The sequence below is a fragment of the Mobula birostris genome, chromosome 14 (assembly GCF_030028105.1).
Source record: "Mobula birostris isolate sMobBir1 chromosome 14, sMobBir1.hap1, whole genome shotgun sequence".
Classification (NCBI taxonomy): domain Eukaryota; kingdom Metazoa; phylum Chordata; class Chondrichthyes; order Myliobatiformes; family Myliobatidae; genus Mobula; species Mobula birostris.
In genome coordinates, this window is record NC_092383.1 from 75,286,635 (window position 1) to 75,309,633 (window position 22,999).

At 42.0% G+C, this 22,999-nt stretch overlaps 1 protein-coding gene across 1 annotated transcript in view; it reads left to right on the forward strand.

Annotated features, from left to right (window-relative positions):
* mdfi (MyoD family inhibitor) overlaps window positions 1-22,661 on the forward strand; it is a 114,734-nt gene extending 92,073 nt beyond the window's left edge. Inside the window, exons 3-4 of the mRNA XM_072278683.1 lie at window positions 11,659-11,985; window positions 16,208-22,661. Of these exons, the coding sequence (XP_072134784.1) occupies window positions 11,659-11,985; window positions 16,208-16,461 (581 nt within the window). The 3' untranslated portion in view covers window positions 16,462-22,661. The remainder of the gene's footprint in view (window positions 1-11,658; window positions 11,986-16,207) is intronic.
* The last annotated feature ends 338 nt before the right edge of the window (window positions 22,662-22,999 follow it).

Here is a 22,999-nt window from a genome sequence, read left to right on the forward strand (position 1 = left end):
GATCTTTCCGTGCCAAGCGGGTGCTACACCTTGCCCAAAGGTGACCTGCAGGCTAGTGGAGGGGAGCACCTTACACTTCCATTGGTAGAGATGTATCTCCACCCTGTCACCCAGCTGTAGGTATATGGCTCTTGAAGTGATCTTGTGAAAATGAGAGCATTGCTCCTCGCACGTGGTGCTCAAGCAAATATCATAATCGGGGTTTCTGAAATGATAGCCACCATTGTTTAAAAACAAATGCTTAATATTTCAAGATGAGGGAATATTCCTGAGTTGAGAGCTGAATGGTACTCCAACACGTTTTGAGTTTAAAACTGAACCATTAGCACCAATGTGGAGTTCATAGAGAGTGTGAAATACTGTGACTAATTTAAATTTGTAATATCTCTCAAAGTACTTTTCGGTGTGTCATGTATATAACAGTGGTTGAGAACAATAATTATTAATGTAATGCTGTCATTTCTTTAAGGATTGTGCATGTGACTTACTGCTCTGTGGGCTGCATCAATGTGCATTGGAAGTTTCATGTAAATCCCTGACTAAGTTACACACAATTTGTTTGAGGTCCTCCTGCCTCACATGTACTTACTTCTCTGAGGGTCGTCACTTTGTTGTGTTGGATAGTTCCTGAGACCCCGAGAGCGATGCTGTCTGGAGCTTTGCTCCTGCTAGAGTCGCCCATGGCGGAAGCTCGAGACAAAGTGCGATCAGCAGCAGAGCTGGAGGAAGATGATGGCACATCACACGTGCAGGAGGCTGCAACAGTGAAGGGTCCCCAGTCGTCTTGGATGCCAAGCCACTGGATCCTGACCCCGATCTGTCAAAGACTGTGTGGTGGCTGTCCATGCATCAGTCTCCCCAAGTTAAACAAAGTCACACACAGGCAGTTTGCATTAAGGAACTAACCTCATGGTGGAGCATCAGACTCAGCTCAACTGATTGCATGACCACCACTACTTGCTTGTACCCTTTTCAATGGATTTTATTAGGGATTAAGAATCCACTTAATGGATAGATCGAATTCAGAGTACAGGGAAAAAAAATTCAGGTTTCAAAACGCTGGAGCATCTCCGGCAGCTAGGAGTTAAAATACTAGAAACTGTTGCCAGCTTAGCAATGGCACTTTTATTTGTATGTTTTTATTCTGGCTTGTGGTACACAAATTCAAACCTTGTGTTTATTTACAGCTTTATATTTTGCCTGCTGTTAAAGTGCAAATGAGTGTTTATGCTTTTTGAGTATGCACGACGTGCGATGAGGGCACGAAGGTTGTGAGTGTACGTGCACTTGCATGTGTCGGTCTTTCTGAATCTCTCTATCTCTATCAACCACTGTTAGGGAATTTTTTTTTGTTACTTCACCCTGGTGTTGGGCAGCTCTCATTCTTATTTATTTCCTCATTCATGCAAGAATAAGTGGTCTTAAGGAGTGTTGAAAAGGTGCAACCATATTGGTATGGCACTGGAGTCGCAAATAGACCAGACTGGTTAAAAGGAAGCAGAACTCCAGAATGACAGTTTGACAGCTTCAGGGACTTGGCTGCTGAGGAAGCACAAGAATTACTGGGAAAGGAGTGGGGCAGGAGTGGGAGGTGGAATAAGCAGAGGTAGGGGTGGGGATGGGGATGTGGTTGTGTTGGTGCGGGGACGGTTGTTGTTGCAGGGGGCACTGCATGTTGGAGGAATTGATTTTTATTGTATCACAACCTTCAACCACCACACTGAAACTGAGCCCAATTCTCCACAACAAATTGAATCCACCTCTTTACTCCTTGAGGCCCAGCATGTGCTAATTTCAGCTGCTCAATTAGAGAACTGGCTAGAGTTTGCCAAATGCTTTCCAAAGCCCCTTTCCTTGGCCTAAATCACCCGGAACCTTATTGGCTGAGAGTGAAAACATAACCCCATCCCTCTCTACTTCTTTCCACCTCAAACTTAACTACCTAAGTCCCTCTTCCTGCTTTCATTGACCTTCCACTAAGAAATGCTCAGAGCTCATATAAAGTAGTTGTTCCTAAAGTGGAGATTATCCTTTCATTCACCTCTAATACTCCCACTGATGCAGGGTTACGACCTGAAAAATCAATAGTTCCTTTCCTTCCAATCGCTCAAATCTGCTTAATTCCTTTAGCAGGTTGTTTGTTTCTCTGATATTCTCCTCTGTTTTATCCCTCCATCTAGCTTTTTTGTCTGTTAGTTTCTTATCCCTTCTGAGCTCCCTTGCTACCAGACTTGCTCTATGCTCCCAAGGCTATTTTCACTGTACTGCTGATCACCTTTCCTAACTCTTATGCTACGTGGCTTTGTTTAGCATCCCTTTCCCTCAGGCGCTGGTTGCCCCTCCCTCTTGCATCAAGTCCCACCCACCCTATGCACCATGAGCTCATCTTCTTTCTCAACTACTGACAGTTCAGCTTCTGTTTCATAGAAACATAGAAAATAGGTGCAGGAGTAGGCCATTCGGCCCTTCGAGCCTGCACCGCCATTTATTATGATCATGGCTGATCATCCAACTCAGAACCCCGCCCCAGCCTTCCCTCCATACCCCCTGATCCCCGTAGCCACAAGGGCCATATCTAACTTCCTCTTAAATATAGCCAATGAACTGGCCTCAACTGTTTCCTGTGGCAGAGAATTCCACAGATTCGCCACTCTCTGTGTGAAGAAGTTTTTCCTAATCTCGGTCCTAAAAGGCTTCCCCCCATCCTCAAACTGTGACCCCTCGTTCCCATCCCAAGTCCTTCCACAGTGTTAATTCAACAGGAACAAGAAGAAGGCAGCTGCCAGGTTACTGCTGAAGAAAGTGAGGATCAATTCCAAGGAAAAAGTGAATATAGGAACAATTTGAAGTGTCACACCACACCCATCATTATCTGCATGTTAATGTGTGTTTCTGTATATTTAATTTGAATTTTTTATGCTTTTGTGTGGCTGTGGGAGTGCAAATGTGTGTATATTAAATGTATGTCGGTTTATGTGTGTGTGCTTGTGAGTTTGTGAATGTTTGTAAAAGAGAGTTTGTAAATTTTGTATACAGATGTCTGAGGTTCTGAATGACATTGTATGTATGTTGTGCTTGTGTGATGAAGGAGCCTCCAAAGCAGATTTTGGATTGACATCATTTTTATTTATTTTTATTTAAAGATACAGGGCGGAACAGGCCCTACCAGCCCAGTGAGCCAGGCTGCCCAGCAACCCACCTATTTAACAGTAGTCTGATCCCAGGACAATTTATACAATGACCGTCTCCGATGCCTCGAGCTGTAATAACATCACACTAACCGCTACACTACCATGGAACACCACAAGTTCTATTGACAGAGAGACAGAGAGAGAGAGAGAGAGAACTTTAAAAATTGGATTTATTTTTAGATTTTTCAGGATTACAATAAAACCTCTACTTGATAGCTAAGCTTTGGTTCTGTTTGAGAAGAGTGATCATTGAGCCAATATTTTTGCAGACAACAAACATATGCGTTTGATATCATGTCAAAACCATCAAACCTGCCCCAGGCTGTTGTATAAAAGAGGTTGGCTTTGTATACTCCAAATCACTAAGTGGAATTGCTTCTGTTGCCATGATCTGAACTTTTTCAAATTATATTTTAATATTGTCTGTATTCAGGATTTGCGAAAAAAGAATTAGCAGTCAGTGTTTTTATCTTTCTCTACCTCAAACTTGTCCAAAACTAGTTTGTTCAGTCTTCTCTCTTTTTAGCAGGTATATGATTGCGATATGACCAGTGAAAGTGGAATCTCAAATCCTGTGCATAAGATTCCTGTAATTATTTTGTGGCCCATGATGGTCTGCACATTTGCCATTTGGTGGTGATTAATGCAGAAGTGTAAGGAGGTAGACTGAGATTTAAAAGCTTGCAGGCAGAACTGGATCAAAACAAACAAATTCACCATTGGAATGCTACTTGTTGGCATTGTGAGAGGATTGTTAAAATCAACATGAGCAGTCCAGTCTCCCATTTCTCAGTCGCATCTTTGCATCAAAGATCAAAGTAAATTTATTATCAAAGTACACATACGTCTCTATATACAACCACGAGATTTATTTTCCTGTAGGCATATTCAGTAAATCTATAGAATAGTAACTATAACAGGATTAATGAAAGATCAACCAGAGTGCAGAAGACAACCAGCTGTGCAAATGCAAATAAATAGCAATAAATAACTGGAACATGAGATAACGAGATAAAGAGATCATTTTAACGTTGATTGTTGGTACCTTGGCATCTCTCATTCTGTACTCACTCTTCGCTGATCTTTATTTTCAGACCATTTTGTGTTTCTTTTCTCTGTTCTGTATTAAAATAATGTTATTAAAACATCAACTAACCAAGTTAAAATATTGGTAACACACGCAAAATGCTGTAGGATCTCAGCAGGCCAGGCAGCAACTATGAAAAAGAGTAGTCGGCGGTCCGGGTCGAGACCTTTGAGCAGGACTGCTGAGTTCCTCCAGCATTTTGTGTGTGCAACTTTGATCTCCAGCATCTGCAGATTTTCTCTTGTTTGAAGTTAAATATTGTCCCTGGTGTTCCGAAAGCACTCTCTCTGCCTAGAGGGCCTCTGGTGAGCAAGCAGAGACAGCGTACTCCCCCTTCAGAAGAGAGGAGACAATCAACAAAACATGTCCACCTCCCCCTCCCACAGCCAACCATATACCCAAAATCGGGAGTGTGCCTCTGAACTGTAAAAAGACTTCTGTCAGCCCAAGGAGTGCTTGGCAGTAGAGTACAGTAGTTTATTTTCTATCTAACCCATGAAATGGTGAAATTTACGTATGAGAGAGACAAGGCTGTGTGGTACATACAAAATAATCCTTGTACCAGGTCAAATATAAATGACTCCATTTAACTACTGTATTGGAGAAGGATGTCTTCCAGTGTCTTGGGGCCCATATCTGTAAGCCCTTTCTGTATGCCCTTTTCCTGCTCCATAACAGGAACTATGTTTCTAAAAGTTCTTTACTGACAGCGAAATGTTTAGGGAAGTCCTAAGGGTGTATTTCCATCAAACATGCATGAAAAGTAGATTGTGAATACACAGCACATGAATACTTCCTTATCAAGCCATTGAGGAAAAGAAATGGTAATGTCCAGTCATATTGCAGGATTTATTTTACAGTCAAGAAGTTATAATTCTGCCGCAGAAGAATGTGGATGCTATTATTGAGCTATTCAAATATGAGACTGCCTTTAAGATTTTTGGACACCCACACTGTTTAATTCAGGGGTTCCCAACCATTTTTATGCCATGGCCACCTACCATTAACCATAAGACCATAAGACAAAGGAGCAGAAGTAGGCCATTCGGCCCATCGAGTCTGCTCCGCCATTTTATCATGAGCTGATCCATTTTATCCTATTTAGTCCCACTGCCCCGCCTTCTCACCATAACCTTTGATGCCCTGGCTACTCAGATACCTATCAATCTCTGCCTTAAATACACCCAATGACTTGGCCTCCACTGCTGCCCGTGGCAACCATCTGTGGACCCCAATTTGGGGACCCAGTAAGTGATTTAGGGGATTGAGAATGTCACTAGGCTTTAGCTGACAGATCAGCCTTGGCAAGTAGGTGTGACATGAGGAAGTCTACGGATGCTGGAAATCCAAAGCAATACACTCAAGATACTGCAGGAACTCAGCAGGCCAGGCAGCATCCATGGAAATGAATGTCAGAGATTGTATGCTTCATCCTGTTCCTATTCTGTGTGTTGTCTTATTGTGTAAACCCGTTGGTTTATAGTTTTGCTCTGAGTGTGAAACATGTTCTAGAGACCTCATTCGGTCTATCCTGAGGTTCATTGAAATCATGGAGCTGTAGAACATAATAATAGGCCTTTCGGCCCATCATGACCATGTTTTCTGCCCGTCTGCACTAACCACACTTGTCGAAGATAAGACCATGTCCTTCAAAGCCATACCTACTTAACTACCTCTTAAACATAGTGGACTTAAAAATATATTTAAATATGCACATTATATGCTGTAACCTACTAGACTCTAAATCCAGGCCTAGGAAGTGAGATTTGAAAGGATAAGCTATTAGCTGATATGGACGTGGTGGCCTCCCTCTGTGTCATAGATGTCTATAATTCTGTTTTGTTTAAGGAAAAATATAAGTTAAAACACAGAGATGGACCTTTGCCCACTATACCCTAATGCTGCTTAGCTAACCCACAATTTAGAAAGACAGGCTGTAAAGCTCACACAATTACATTGAGGACACCAGGCAAATTTGATAGATCTTGCTAAAATCTAAATGGGATGTTTATCATTGGAAACCTTGAATGATTCGCCATGATTTCTTTCCTCAATTTAATAGTGTGACTGAAACCTGTGAGTAGTGTCAACAAGTGAAAGCAGAACAGCCCACAAATGAGTTATTATCTCCGCTCTGGTCTACTTGCTCATGCCATCAACTAACTTGGCTTCCTCTTACTTTCTCAGCAAGGTCCTCTGTACTGTCCATTACGCCGCTGGTGTTTAGGGCAGCAGTGAAGGTCCTCCATCTCTGGCAGTGTTCATCGCGTCCGTAGCTGCTGTCAGTCATTCAAGTTCTGGGTGGAGACTGTCGCACTCAGATGTAGAAAGATTCTGTGTTGCTGTTTCCGTGGCTATTTCGTTTTACCAGTCAGGGTGGTTAGCCGTGAGCTGAACCCCCCCCAAACCTAGAGGACTGGTGGACTACTATTAGTCTGGCCTCTACCCTTTGACCTGTTTGGCATAGATGATCCGACCAAGAGCCAAAGCGTAAAGCTCTGACTCCAACCAACATAGCTCTCCAGGTCACTGAGGCACGCAAGCCTCCGAGCCCTAAGGCAAGGTTGTGGTCCTCTTGGAGGTCAGCAAGGTCCAGGCCAGGAGTTATCCCTCCCATTCTCCTTTCTCTTATTAATGCTCCTGATCTCCCATTTATAATTAAAACAAAAACTGACCATTCTCAGGCACCGCTGACTGAGAACCCCCAGTGGTGCAAGCTCGGAAAAGACAGTGGGGACAGGAGAGGGCAGAGAAAGTTAAACCGTTGAATAAAGTATCCAAACCAGATGGAAGTGAGGAGCAGAACTGCAGTGCTCAGTAATGCAAAGCAAATTGATTCAGGTTGGAACCAACCACAGAATGTTTCTTAAATTAAAAAGTTAAAATTAAATTGCTCGAGTGACTTGATGTGAAGTGAGATGATTGATTTCAGTTTCCCAGGGTCTTTATATTCTCTCCAATGCACAGCTTTTAATTAGCACAGGCAGATAATGTAGTGTATTTGTATAAAATGGGGCCATATTAATTCAATCAGGATTCAGGAACCATTATCTCACCTTGGACATGCAGGGCTTTTTAATTGAAATCTCATTAGCTGTACCTGTTTGCACATCTCTGTGGGTGATACCTTGTCTTCTGCATTTAAAAAATTGTAGGGTCAATCCAGAATCAAGGATTTGAGTGAACAAAAATTCCAGTGCAATACCGAGTGTCTGCCACACTGATGGATAGTCCATTTGGTATTAATGTCTGAGAAACAATAATCGGGGAGGGGACTGCAGCATTGAGAGAGGGTCAATGTTGAGCGGGTGTGGTACTGCCATTGTTGAGGAAGTGCCACACTGTCGGAAGGCCATTGCCGATGGGGTGTCACACTGTCGGAAGGCCATTGTTGAGGGAGTGCCGCACATTCTGAAGGTCAGTGCCTAGAGTGTAGTGTCATGTCAGAGCATCAGCTCTGAAAGAGTACGCAATGTCTGAGGGTCAGTGCAGAGCGTGTGCTACATTATCAGAGGTTCGGTACTGAGGGCGTGCTGCACTATCTGAGGATCAGTACTGAGGGTATCACGGTGTCAGGATGTAGATGTTCTTACCTAAATTTTTCTTCCAGTTTTTTTGCTACCTGGTATGGCCTTTCCTGCTTGCTGACAATTGACCTCTTCTCAGTGTCCAGCCCAAGACTTACCCTCCCGGTTTCATTTTCTGAGGGGCGCTACTCTGTCAGTGGACTGGCACTGTGGGTTTCTGACATGGAGACACAAAGTCAGGGTTGAGAGAATGCTAAAGTACCTGTAGGTTAATACTGAGGTAATGTTGCAGTGCAGATAGTCAGTGCTGTGAGGGGATGGCTTTATTAGTGGACCAACACTGAGAGTTTCTGAGGGGGTTTTGCAATGCTTTAACCTCAGTACTGAGGGAGTGTAGCATTGTTGCATATGGGTGTTCTTCACAGTTTTGTGGTACGTGACGTGGTCTTTCCTCCTTGCTGATAATTGAACTCACTTCAGTGCCTCAGGGTGTACCATAAGAACGTAAGAAATAGGAGAAGGAGTAGTCCATCTGGCCCATCGAGCCTGCTCTGCCATTCATTAAGATCATGGCTGATCTGGCCATGGACTCACCTCCACCTACCTGCCTTTTCCCCATAACCCTTAATTCGCCTACTATGCAAAAATCTATCCAACTTTGTCTTAAATATATTTACTGAGGTAGCCTCCACTGCTTCATTGGGCAGAGAATTCCACAGATTCACCGCTCTCTGGGAAAAGCAGTTCCTCATCTCCGTCTCAGATCTACTCCCCTGAATCTTGAGGCTGTCTCCTATTTCTAGTCTCACCTACCAGTGGAAATAACTTTCCTGCCTCTCTCTTATCTATCCCTTTCATAATTTTATATGAAATTATAACCATGAGGTAGGAAATGTTGATTGGGCTCTTGGTATCATTATATATGGATATTATTATGAAGTCTTGCATAGGTTGCTAGAAAGGTTGTCTTGAAACAGTTTCTGATGCCTAACCAATGCCCAGTCAGACATGTCAAGAAGGTGGACATATCGTGGGGCAATGGGACTTTGGGCAGGAGGTCAGCTGCAGTTTTAATTCTGAATTGTTTTAATATCATTAGTACGACACTCCCACTGCAAAATGATCCAAGGAAGAATGTTTACCATTTAAAAAATCACCTACTAAACAATTAGGGAGCTTTTTGCCTTTTTTCCTTTGTCCTTTGTCCTTTTCAGTCCCTTTTACTGAAATTAGACATCAAATTGTTCAAAATGGTAATCAGTATCTGCTTTGTGTGATTCCAGAAAGAAATCCACTTGTAGATTGTTTTGAATAGTGACCTTCTCGTCTGATTTAGCTTTCCACTTTTGGCATAACTGATAAACTTGGCACTTACTGCCAGGATCAGGTTGACCCATTTAATCGTGATAGTGAAGTATTTGTTGAAGTTTCAGTTCAGGTGGTAAAGATACGCTAACAAAATAGTCTGGTCGGAAAATTCAGGATGTTTTTCCCCAGTAATGATGAGGAAATTATGCTTCCAGCTGCTTTACATGGCTTGGCACGGTATTGTATCGGTTAAAACAACGACTTACAGCACCAGCTGTAAGTTCAGAGACCCCGCTGTCTATAAGGAATTTCTATGTTCTTCCTATCACCACATACGTAGGTTCCCGCTGGGTGTGCCGGTTTCCTCCCACATACCAAAAGATATACAGTGTGTGGTTAGGGTTAGTGAACTGTAGACATGCTCTGTTGGCGCTAGAAGTGTGGTGACACTTGTGGGCTGCCATACCCAATCCTAGCTGATTTGACTTCACACAAACAATGGATTTCACTATATGCTTCCATGTATTTGTGACAGAAACAGTTCGTGGCATCAAAATTCAAAGTAAATTTATTATCTAAGCACCTATATGTCACCATATACACACCTGAGATTCGTTTTCCTGTGGGCATGCTCAATAAATCCAATAATTGTTACAGAATTAATGGAAGATCACACCAACAGGCTGGACAACCAGCGAGCAAAAGACAACAAACTGCAAATACAAAAAGAAAGAAAAAAGTAGTAATAGTAATAATAATAATGAATAAATAAGCAATAAATATCCTTGCTCTTGATGCTTTTTAAACAAGAAAAAGCTTGCTCACACATGTAAGAAGTTGAAAACTGCAGCAAGATGTTTGTTGTTTTCCTATGAATGGCAGGATACTCTTCTTTCACAAAAACCCAGAACTTGCCCAGGGACAGGTCAGTAATTCTCATCTTGAGTGCATGATCAGAGTGTATCTCACAAAGTTCTTCTTCTTCTCTCAAAGTCCAGTTCTCAGGCTGAGCAGAAGATTCAGAGAAAGGGTCCCTCTCACAGTCATACACTTGTATTGAAAAGGAGGAAAAATACCGTTCAGTTTTGTTCTGCAGTTTTTCCAGGTGGTTTTCAATAAGAGTCGAGACTTTCTGATATCCTTCTTCACTCTCAGTCCAAGCAGCAGTGGAAACATTTCAAGGTTTCCTTTTGCCAACGATCTAGTTTCCTTTTAAATCCAAGAATCTTGTCACTTGAAGTTAAAACATTTTCTCCATTTCAGTTGGTTCATATGATGAAAAATGCCTGCTAAGTAGGCTAGTTTCTGCAGCCATTCTTCATCTTCAAAGCACTCAGCAAAATCTAGCCTACTGTTTTCTTGAAAGTACTTCTGCAATTCACCTTTCAGCTCAAACACCCTGTTGAGAATTCGTCCTCTGCTAAGCCACTGGTTTCTGTATGTAGCAAGAGATTGGTGTGCTCTTTGCCCAGTTTTTTAAAAATATTGTCAAGTGAATTGCTCTTAAAACTACTAAATAACATGCTTCCTGTTTCTTTTTTCTGACTGTGACTTTATTTTCAAAAGCTTTAATCTGTTTGTTTTAAGATTCCAAGAGTCATTTCAAACAGTCAGCAATTTTCTTGCCATACAGCTGTGATTTGTAGTTCAGTGTCTTTTCAATTTTGCTGGAGCCATTGCTACACGTGAAAGTTGTTTGCCACAGACTTGGCACAATGGAATAGGCCAACTTGGATCACCAGTCCATGTAAAACCCATTGATCAGTAGCTTTCATTGTAAAGATGGACTTTTTTGTGTCCATTGTTGCACTGGTGCAGTGAAATGACCAGAATATTGTAATTCTTCATCACTAACCTTATCAGGTTTGTCTGTAGGTCCAGGCCTAGAATCCTGCTCTTCCATCTCACACCTCCTCTTCAAAAATCACCACACTGGTCCATCTTTAGAATGAAAATTTCCCTCCAATTTCCTACTACACTGGAAGTTTGTTCACTCCCATAAGTAAGTTGGCGGTACATAAGAGGAATTGGGGTAGGTAATTTGAGCGGGAGAGGCTGACGTCACAGCCCAATTTAGGTGAGCCCATTCAATGCTCGGAAAATGCACTTCACGCTCCTCAAAAGCCTACCATCCTCCCCTCCGTGCAATACTGCACTCACCAATTATCAACGGCCTCCCCTATCTTGTGACAAAAACTGAAAATGAACTCAACCAAATAAACACGGTCCACCTGCGCACTGTCATACTGGCCTGAGATCGCTTATGGGGCAGTTCGGTCACTGCCCACCACTGTGAGCTCCAGCATTGCAGAAAGTTAAAAAAAAAACTTTATTTCTTTTAATCATGATCTCTCATGGAACCGTTAGCGACCTCTCACAGGATGCTAGGGTTCCACAGAACCCCAGTTAAGAAACCCTGGTCTCTGGGTTAGGTGAGTGACGTAAGGGGGAGATTGGTGAGAGTCCTGTTTGCTTACTGCCTTTGTCCTTCCAGCTGGAGTTAATACTGGAGATTAAAGCTTCTTTTATTTTCTCTTGTCTAAAGGTCAACCGCAGCCTACCCCTTCAACAAGTTACTTCACGCCAGGAAAGGTTGCCGTAGGCCCTGTGTCATCACAAAATGCTGTTAGACAGGACACCCAGCCAAACAGCACCATCTCTGAAGCTGCTTACAAGCCACAGAGTCCAGTTACCCTCTCTCCAGTTGGACCCAGAGTGCACAGCAGTGCTGTGGCACACTCGGCACCATCAACCTCGCACTACAAGCATGGCAAACTGCAGTCCTACTCGTCCATCAACAGCCACAGCAGTAAGAAGAGCAAATCCAGTTCCAGGTCAACAGCATCTCAGATCCCTTCTGACGCAGAGGAAGGTGAGAATCTCTGGCATGGGTATTTCATTTTATTAACATACATACTTTACCATAAAGCAATGACCGGTAAACAGAATGGCCAAGGTCATGCCACCACTGGTAGGTCAAACTCACCTCAAGCAATGCCATGGTGAGAAGTTGCTGCAAACTGGTAGCTCAAGCTGAGAATGAGGCCAGACACTTCTTCCAGATCCTGTCATGTGGGTAAAGGCAGAACAAGCCACATCTGTGAAAGTTTGGCCAAGACATCTTACAGGTAACTGACCCAATCCCTTAGTTCATTTGACTGTCAAGCTGTCAAAACACTAAAAATATTTTTGAATGTTCCTGATTGTATTGGAATATATTCAAGAATGTTAAAACATGGATCACTTTAAAATTCTAAATGTAAAAAGTGCTAAACACAAAACCGCATTTTAAAAGCATCTTTATAATTTCAAAGAATTAGAGAACCACCGGAAAATAATAGCACTTAATCCCTCCCTACTATTTCTCCCCAGTTTAATCAATATAGGAGACCGCCTACCAATGGGTGAGACCTACACCAGTTCTTTGTCCTAGTTCTGCTTTGTGGGTCTCGGGAATTGTTCTCCTTTGCTAGACTTCATAATAAGTGCACTATCAGAGTACAATTGGGAAATCACTGGCAAATAGCAGCCAGCAAGTTACAGAAATCCATGATCTTTTACATATGCATTGAAGCCTTGGATTGCAGGTAATAATATAGATAACCCTCAGCTTTGTCCTGCAGGCAATAATATAGATAACCCTCAGCTTTGTCCCGGAGAAAGAAATGCTCATTGAAAACAATGGGGCCAACTCGTTATGGTGTGGCTTCTTATAATGTGTTGGATTAAGTAAATATCTATAATGTTCAGAGTCTTATTCCTCACAAACCTAATTTTAAGAGTGTCGCTAGATTGACTAAATTAAACAAGTGAAAGACAAAAGGAATAAAGAAATAAAGGAATTCAGTGGAATAAAGGAAATTACAGTGGCTTGAGAGGAGACCTGGCCAAGGTTGACTGGAAAGAGACACTAGCAGGAAGGACAGCAGAGCAGCAAAATGTGAAAAATGAGGGAAGTGCAGGACAGATATATTCCAAGTAAGAGAAATTTTCGAATTGAGGAAGGACACTACCGTGGCTGACGAGTGAAGTCAGAGCCAAAGTAAGAGTAAAAGGGAGGGCATATAAGGAAGCCAAAGCTAGTGGGAAGATAGAGGATTGGCAAGCTTTTAAAAATTTATAGAAGGAAACTAAGAAGGTCATTAGGAAGGAAAAAATGAGTTATGAAAGGAAGCTGGCAGCTAATATCAAAGAAGATACTAAAAGCTTTTTTAAATATATAAAGGGTAAAAGAGAGTTGAGGGTAGATGTAGGACCAATAGAAAATGACACTGGAGATATTGTAATGAGAGACGCAGAGATGGCAGAGGAACTGAATGCGTATTTTGCATCGGTCTTCACAGTAGGAGACATCTGCAGAATACCAGACGTTCAAGAGTGTCAGGGAAGTGAAGTATGTACAGTGAAAATTATGACTGAGAAGGTGTTCAGGAAGCTTAATGGTCTGAGGGTGTATAAATCTCCTGGACCTGATGGAATGCACCCTCAGGTTCTGAAGGAATTAGCTGGAGAGATTGCAGAGGCATTAACAATGATCTTTCAAGAATTGATAGATTCTGGCATTGTACCGGATGACTGGGAAAATTGCCAATGTTACTCCGCTATTTAAGAAGGGTGAGAGACAGCAGAAAGGAAACTATAGACCTGTTAGCCTGACATCGGTGGTTGGGAAGTTGTTGGAATGGATTGTTAGGGAAGAGATTACGGAGACACATGACAAGATAGGGCAAAGCCAGCATGGTTTTCTGAAAGGAAAATCCTGCCTGATTAACCTACTGCAATTTTTTGAGGAAAGTACAAGCAGGATAGACAAAGGAGATGCAGTAGATGTGGTGTACTTGGATTTTCACAAGGCCTTTGACAATGTGCCGCACATGAGGCTACTTAGCAAGCTCAGATCCCATGGAATTACAGGGGAGTTACTAGCGTGGGTGGAGCATTGGCTGGTCAGCAGAAAACAGAGAGTGGGAGTAAAGGGATCCTATTCTGGCTGGTTGCTGGTTACCAGTGGAGTTCCACAGGGGTCGGTGTTGGGACCGCTGCTTTTTACGATATATGTCAGTGATTTGGACTATGGGATTAATGGATTTGTGGCTAAATTTGCCAGTGATACAAAGATAGGTGGAGGAGTGGGTAGTGTTGAGGAAACGGAGAGCCTGCAAAGAGACTTGGATAGTTTAAGCCTTAAACTTTAAGGGAATGGGCAAAGAAGTGGCAAATGAAATACAATGTTGGAAAGTGTATGGTCATGCAATTTGGTGGAAGAAATAAACGGGTAGACTATTATTTAGATAGGGAGAGAATTCAAAATGCAGAGATGCAAAGGAGACCTTGTGCAGGATACCCTAAAGATTAACCTCCAGGTTGAGTCGGTGGTGAAGAAGGCAAATGCAATATTGGCATTCATTTCTAGAGGTATAGAATATAAGAGCAAGGAGGTGATGTTGAGACTCTATAAGGCACTCGTGAGACTACACTTAGAGTATTGTGTGGAGTTTTAGGCTCCTTATTTTAGAAAGAATATACTGACATTGGACAAGGTTCAGAGAAGATGCACGAGAATGATTCCAGGAATGAAAGGGTTACTGTATGAGGAATGTCTGGCAGCTCTTGGGCTATGTTTCCTGGAGTTCAGGAGAATGAGGGAGGATATCATAGAAACATTCCAAATGTTAAAAGGCCTGAACAGATTAGATATGGCAAAGTTATTTCCCATGGTATGGGAGTCCAGGACAAGAGGGCAAGACGTCAGGATGAAGGATGTCCATTTAGAACAGAGGTGCAGAGAAATTAGTCAGAGGGTAGTAAATCTATGGAATTTGTTGCCACACGCAGCTGTGGAGGCCTTGTCATTGGGTGCATTTAAGGCAGAGTTAGATAGGTTCTTGATTAACCCGGGCATCAAAGGGTATGGGGAGAAGGCAGGGGAGTGGGGATGACTGGAAGAGTTGGATCAGCCCATGATTGAATGGCAGAGCAGACTCGATGGGCTGAATGGCCTACTTCTGCTCCTACATCATTTGGTCTTGTGGGATAGGTTAGCAGCATAGGTGCCCACCAGCAAGTCCACCCTATGTCTCCATCGTGAGCAGTGGAAAGGGATAAGTCCGGTCCCGTACATTGGGTACAATGGATTGCAGAAACGTTTCATACCATCGACTCTGGACGATGGAGACGGGAGGTCCTCAATGGCCCATGCTCCATGGGAGCTAAGGGACCAAGAAGAAGAAGAATAGCTGCCTGTGAGCATCATTGAGAAACTATCTGACTCCCTAGAAAGCGGATGAGACCGGAAAGTCAGTGAGGGCTGAATCAGGACGGCACTTAGGGTTGATCAGTCTGTTACTGCCAGGAAGACACATGGTTACTAGGGTGCAGTGGGGTTTAACACTGCCACAGAAACCATTGGGGTAGAAACTGGAAGCACTGATTAAGTGTGAGAAAGTATTTTCAAGTAGAAATTGGTTTTCTCATGGATGGAAGCAGTTCACCTCAGAAAACACGGAATTTATGAACAAAATAAGGCTCTGAGATCTCCACATGCTCAGACACAATCCGAACTTCTTGATCAGTCAATTAAAGTAACACTAAGGACATACTCTATTAGATGGAGCACAGAAATAAGCCCATTCCCAACTCCAGATTACCACCCATTGACCCCTCGTGTAGAGGGACGGAAAATCTGCCAAGTGTCCTGTACATGATTTGCTATCCTAGTTTAGAAAGAAAGGAAATCCATAGGATTCCAGCACTCTAGTGTTGTCTGCTGAACTTTGGGTTAGACGGAGGGTTATTAGCCAAGGTTCCTCTCCCAGTTCCTTACCAATGACTCCCATGTTAGAGAGTGTGAAAATAAGTAAAGTTTCTGAACCCAGATTTACCATAAATAAGTCCTAAATTAGAGAGAAGAGATCAGTCGTAGATTCTGCTCGTGATCTCTGCCCTGTGATCTCACTGTGCACTGGTTGGGAATAGAACTGGACTTGGCTCTAATATTGTCTGCAGATGGAACACACACGTAGATGACCTTTATTAGTCAGAGTCAAAGTGATGAACAACTCTAATCTCTCTTTCTCTCACTCTCACTCCCTTAGACTGCTGCGTGCACTGTATTCTAGCCTGCCTTTTCTGCCAGTTCCTCACCCTGTGCAATATCGTACTAGACTGCGCGACCTGCGGCTCCTGCACCTCCGACACCTCCTGCTGCTGCTTCTGCTGCGGCTCCGAGGAATGTGCGGCCTGTGACTTGCCCTGCGATCCAGACTGCGGGATCGTGGATGCGTGCTGCGAGTCGGCAGACTGCCTGGAGATCTGCATGGAGTGCTGTGGCCTCTGCTTCTCCTCTTAAATGTGAATTCTGGAAATCTCGTCCAGAACTTAATGAGAGTTTGACTGGATGGTTGGTCATGATGTACCTTCAAGGTTCGACGACGAGCAAGGAACAGTTTGCAAATCTCTTTCATCTTGGTGGCTGTCAAGACATAAAGATGAGACGTATGTCACTGTGGTGTTAGTGACATCTATTTCAATTTTTTTATTAGTCAGCTAGAAGGTTTGCCAATTGTTGCTCAAACTTTTCAACTTCCAAAGCTTTCTGTGAACAGGATTTTGTTGTTTCCCTTTACCCATTAGAATATTCTTCTGATAATTTCATTATGAATCAAAGCTTCAGTCTTCAAGGATACGATCCTGACTTTGCTTCCTGCAGGAAGTGGGGCAGGAAGAGCTGTTGTAGGTAGAAAGTTGTTGAGGTGAATCTGGTCAGATTGTGAGTGAGCACTGCTAAGGAGGGATTAGTTTTATGTTCCCAATCCTCACACTGCTAGGTCAACATCTACCGCTTATGCCTCACAGTGAATGACTTACTAAGAGGCTCTGACAAAGTGAAGGCAAAAAATAATTTCATTACTTATGCTTGACAGTGGTACACGATAACATTGGTTTCCAGTGGGAGAGGATGTTCAACCTATCTAACTCACTTATCCATAGATTTCCTTTGAAAACCTGAATCCCATCTGTAGGGTAAGAGACGGCTGTTTCTTCTTGCTTGAAGCCTATTAACACTACTGGGGACAGGAATGGTACTTACAATCTACACACACAAAAAAATGCTGGTGAACGCAGCAGGCCAGGCAGCATCTATAGGAAGAGGTACAGTCGACGTTTCGGGCCGAGACCCTTCGATAGGACAGGTACTTACAATAACTTTTACATGAGGAAAATAGTGAGAGGGAGTTTGGCAAACTGCATCCTGTGGCCACCTGAAAAATACCCTTCCTTACCAGGGTGGCACAATAGCATAACGTTATTTCAGCACCAGCGACCCAGGTTCATTTCCTGCCGCGGGCTGTAAGGAGTTTGTACATTCTCCCTGCGACCATGTGGGTTTCCTCCGGGTGCTCCAGTTTCCTCCCACATTCCAAAGACGTACGGGTCAGTACAGTAGGTTAATTGGTCACATGGGTGGAATTGGATAGCATGGGCTCGTTGGGCCAGAAGGTCCTATTACTGTGCCGTATCTCTAAAAAAAAGTTAATATAAAATAAATGCTATGTCGGACCACCTATTGTATACCCATTGTATACCACAGGCTGCCCCATCACCAAGCTACTTCACACCAACAAATGCTGCACTAAGTGTTAAGTGTCAGGCAGGACAACCAGCCAAATAGCTGCTTGCAATCAATCAACCAAGCACTACTGGGACCAGAAGAACCAGAACTTGTAAGCTAACCTTAACAGGTTTTAGGTTTCAGACTTCTTGGGATCTTTTCCCCCCACATGTGAAGTTTATTATGAAGAATGAAAAAATATAGAAAACAAGGTCCAATTTTCTCATGAATTCATAGTACTTCCACTGGTCACCTCATGTTATAATGGCCCCTTCAGCTAAACTGGCCCTTCCCTTCACTGCTGCTGGTCTCCAAATTCAAATAAAGTTACATTGCCTATCTTTGTCTTGTCAAAAGACAATTAAACTGCAGATATAGGAAGGTGCTTGATCACAGCCAAGTATTTCTTTTCTCCATAACCTTCTCCAGTTCTCCACTCCCCCACTTCCAGACAAATTACCAGTTGAGGATGCAAAAAGGAAGAAATAATAATCCTGCAGATGAAATCTGCAGAAATCTGAAATTAAAAGAAAGAATGCTGGGGATACTTAGCAACTCAGGCCACATTTCAAGGAAGTGAAGCAGAATTAGCCTACTAGATTGATGACTTTTATCTGAACTATGATAAAATGTGCTAATGAAAGATAGTTTATCGGAAACATTACTTCTGTTTCCTCTTCCACGGATACTGCCTGATCTGCCGAACATCCCCAGCATTCATTATTTTTGTGCCTATGAAGGTTTGCTAAATAAGAGCAATGGCCAATCTCTCTCGGTCTGACCAAGGCCATCTGCTTCACCCTAAAGAAACTTACCTAAAACTTTGACCTAGCTGGAATTAAAACTGTTTTGTGTAGTCCAGTAGCTATTGAAGGAAATAAACTGCTCAGTGGATGTACCCACTCAGATTATTGACCTTTATTACATCTGACCATGTGCTTTGAATGGCAGCTGTGAATTAGGTGATGGAATCTCTGCTTGATCTGTGATAAAATTTTCTTTGGAAATATTATCAACACAAATGTATAGAAACTAATTTGCATTAGATGAGAAAATAATACAAGTTTTATAATGCGGTATCAGTACTCCCTGCTGCCAAACCTTAAAAAAAAGAAGGGAAGCGGAGTATTTGGTTATCATGGTAACTGGCTATCGTGTGGAATGTCTGTCTTGAAGAATGCTGAAAGCAGACACAGCAATAATTTTATAAAAAGATTTAGGTAACTATTTAAATGGATGTATTTGCATAGTAGCAGAAAAGAACAGGGGAATAGGACCAATCAGGTGTCTCCTTCAAACATCTACCACAGCTCTAATAAATTAAATGATTTCTGTAGTCTGTGAATTCTTCCTTGAGTTAACATAGTAACTGGAACTAGTTGTTTATTCCAATACTAGAACACTGAAACAGAATGCAGTTAAACTAGTAAGAGTGTTGTTTTAATTTCTGTGTATTCTGGTTTGATACAATATACGTTTAGTTGCTGCATGATGCTCTAGATTCAATAGTCACCAAGGCAGAATGGCTCACTTGTGAACGGGGCTATATCAAGTTGTCTGCAAATTTAATATTTTGCCAAGGTTTGTTTTTTTTTTAGTTTTTGGGTAGCTAACTTTACCTTTCTTGTATTCCTGAATGAAACATTAATAGTTAAGGTTGTTCAGATGTTTGGGGCTGCTCGGTTTACAATGCTGCTACACCCCAAGCACTCCACTTCCTCCCAATGTCCTCACACTAAAATCAAGATTCGCTGCACCAGATCTTTCCTGAAGTGCTCCTTCCTTAGGATGTCAAACTGTGAAACTCCCAAATCCCTCAGGGGTAACATTAAATAAAGGGCCAACAGTTATGGAATTAATATGTAGGTTCTGAGAAACATTATTCATTCAAGCCATAAAAAATGGTACAGATTGTCAAGAGAAATTAAAGATAATATTAAATCAAAACAAAAGGCTAAAAATATTCCAAAAGACAGTAATATGCCTGAGGATTGGGAATATTTCAGAATCCAGCAGAAAGAGAACCAAGGCATTAATAAGAGAAACACAGGAGACTGCAGATGCTGGAACGTGGAGCAACACACAAAACGTTGGAGACACTCAGCAGATCAGACAGTATCAATCGAGGGAAATGTACAGTCGATAGTTCAGGTCAAAGCCTTTCATCTGGATGGAAGATGAGATGTTCATTTGATAAGAAGAGAGTGGGTACAAGAGTAATATAGTGAGGAAAAAAGAGATTGTAAGACCTGATATAGATGTGTAAAAAATAGCTAAAATTAGTGTGGGTCTATGAAAGACAAAGAGGAGAAATTACATTGGGAAGGGAAAATGGTTTCTAGGGCATAAAACGTCCAGGAAATATTGGATAGCTGTGGGTTTGGGGTGAATGAGGAGGTGAAATATTAACATTCATAAAAAAGGAACTGAACTGAAGCATGATAAATTTGCATGGCCTAATGGTCTGTATCTTATGGTTTTGAAAGGGTGCCGATAGAAAAGTTGATTTTTCCACTGATTGCCATGTTCTAAAATTCCATCAATCTAAAATGTTTTCCATATGTTGCAAATATAGCAAATATAACCCTATCGTTTTTGAAAGGAAGGAAAGAGAAAACAGGGAAATTCAGATCCGCCCCTTGTATTGAAAATGCTGGAATCTATTATTAAAGAAATGGTAATAGGGCACTTAGAAAATAAGAACAAGGTTGGCAGAGTCAGCATGGAGTCATGAAAAGGAAATCGTGTTTGATAAATGGATTAGAAATTTTTGAGGTTGTAGCTCTCAGATTAGATAAGGATGAACTAATAGGTGTGATTTTTGGACTTTTCAAAGACCTTTCAGATGGTCACACACACAAAAATATTAAAAAATGAAATGAAGCACAGTGCATTGGGGCAAAACAAATCTGCAGATGCTGGAAATCCGAGCAACACACACAAAATGCTGGAGGAACTCAGCAGGCCAGTCAGCATCTACAGGAAAAAGTACAGTCGACGTTTCGGGCCAAGACTTAGTTGACTGTACTTTTTTCCATAGATGCTGCCTGGCCTGCCAAGCTCCTCCAGCATTTGTGGCTGTTATGTTAACTGGCCACTGAAAATTGTCCCTGACGTATAGGTAAGTGATAGAATTTGCAGGAAGTTGATGGGAATGTGGGAAGAATATAATGGGATGCATGTAGGAGTCATGTAAATGAGTGGCTGATGGTCAGAATAGATGCGATGGACTGAGGGACCTATTTCCATGTTGTGTGACTGTACCACTAAGTCTGTTACACCATCACAATACAGGAAATGAAGCAATCTATTTACACATAGCAAGCTTCCAAAAATAACCTTTGTGATAAAATGTTTTAACGTTGTTGGTTGAGGAATGAGTATTGGCCAGGCCACCACACCTAATTCCTTGCTCTTTGAAATGTGCCAAAAGATCTTTTACATCCACCTGAGAGAATAAACTGGAATAAAGCAGAAAATACTGGGACTACTTAAAAGACCAGGTAGCAACTGTGATGGTGTCGGTGTGTCAGGTCAAATGACCATTCATCAGGACTATGAAGACCAGAATGAACGGATTTGGATTGATTGCCTAACACACAGCTTCAAATGGTACAGGATTTCCTCAGTACTGCTTTGCTGTTTAAAAGCATAAAGACAAGAGTGTTATTAAGAGTGAAGCATGTATAATTAGTGATACAGGTAAACATTTGAAAAATCTGCCGGTGGTGTGACACCTTTCCTGCCAATCATTCCAACTTGATCACAAAAGCATAGCTGTATATGTGGTATTGAGGATATCTACAAAGAGGATATGTTCAGCATAGTGGGTATAGATTCCAAAGTATAATTGGAAAAAATTGGAAAATAGAAGGATGGGGGCATCTTGCTCTTGGAGCAGAGAAAGCAACGAGGAAATTAGAGAATTTACAATTATGAGGGGAATGCCTCTTTCCATTGGATAATGGAGCAAAGGCTGGAGGGTATAATTCCAAGGCAATTGGCAAATTAACCGGAGATGGTAATGGTGAATTATAAAATGAGTGCTTCAGACATTGCAGTGCTCTGTGATAGGTTGCTGCTTCAGAAAGCAGAAATATTGAGAAGGGAAAAAATGCTGGATTTTAGGGGGGAAAGAAGTTCGGGAAACTGGGACTAACTGGAATCCACTTCTAAAGATACAGCACAGACTCAATGGCCTGAATCACCTCCTTCTGTACTGACTTATAGGACTATCACCATGACTACACACACCTCTTTCCCCCATTAGTTCCTACTCTTCATAAACCTGTCAAACTCCAGGTTGATAATTTATTGCTAGTATGTAATATTAAAATCAAATTGAATGAATGATGACATTGTTTGAAAATGTAGTCCATTGTATTTGTGTTCCTGGGCAATATTCCTGGGTCATGCTATCAGTGTAATATTGCTTTTATATGGGAGGTGGAATCTTAACATCATAGTTTTGTCCATGCTACCACCAATATAGTTAGCTAAAGAGTGTGAAGACTTGTAAAGATACCATTCACTAAGTCACTGCTGGCAAAATGTTGTGGAGTGAAGGGGCAGCAATATGGACAGAGAAAGACAAAATATTGTCAATGCTGGAAGCCTGAAATGCTGTAAATACTTTGCAGGTCAGTCAGCATCTGTAGTAAGAGTAGCAGAGTTAACATTCCAGGTCAATGAGCTGTTATAAGAATGCTAAAGCATTGATCACTACCAATGCTCTGCCACTGGTGGTTGTGCCTTCAGCTGCTTGGCCTTGTGATCTAAACTTCCCCACCAGAACTTTCTTTGCCTTGGTCTTCTACTTTAAGGTGCTTTTTAAAACCTACCTCTTTATTCAAGCTTTTGGCCACTTGTTTTAATACTGTCTTGTGGCTCAGTGTCGATTTTTATTTGTTGATGCTCATGTGAAGTGCCTTGGGATATTGTACAACATTAAAGTTGCAATATAAATGCATTTTGCTGTTGTTGTCTCTTGATCTTTCCATTGGCCTTCTATACATTTTGCTGTGATGGAATTAACTGAGGTACTGCTTCCATAGGTGGCACAGTAAACCTTTTTTGGATTCAGGTAAAAATCATGTGCCGGTGCCTAACATCTGGATTCATCAATGATGAATGGTTTTGGTTTAGGTAATGGAGATTGAAGGAAAACCAGGGAAATTCATTACAATCACAGCCTCCTAGAGACTCGGGAATGGCATTAAGCTCCCAATTTATCCAAAAGCTTTTGAGTCCAATTTCCACCTACTTAATCTATTTT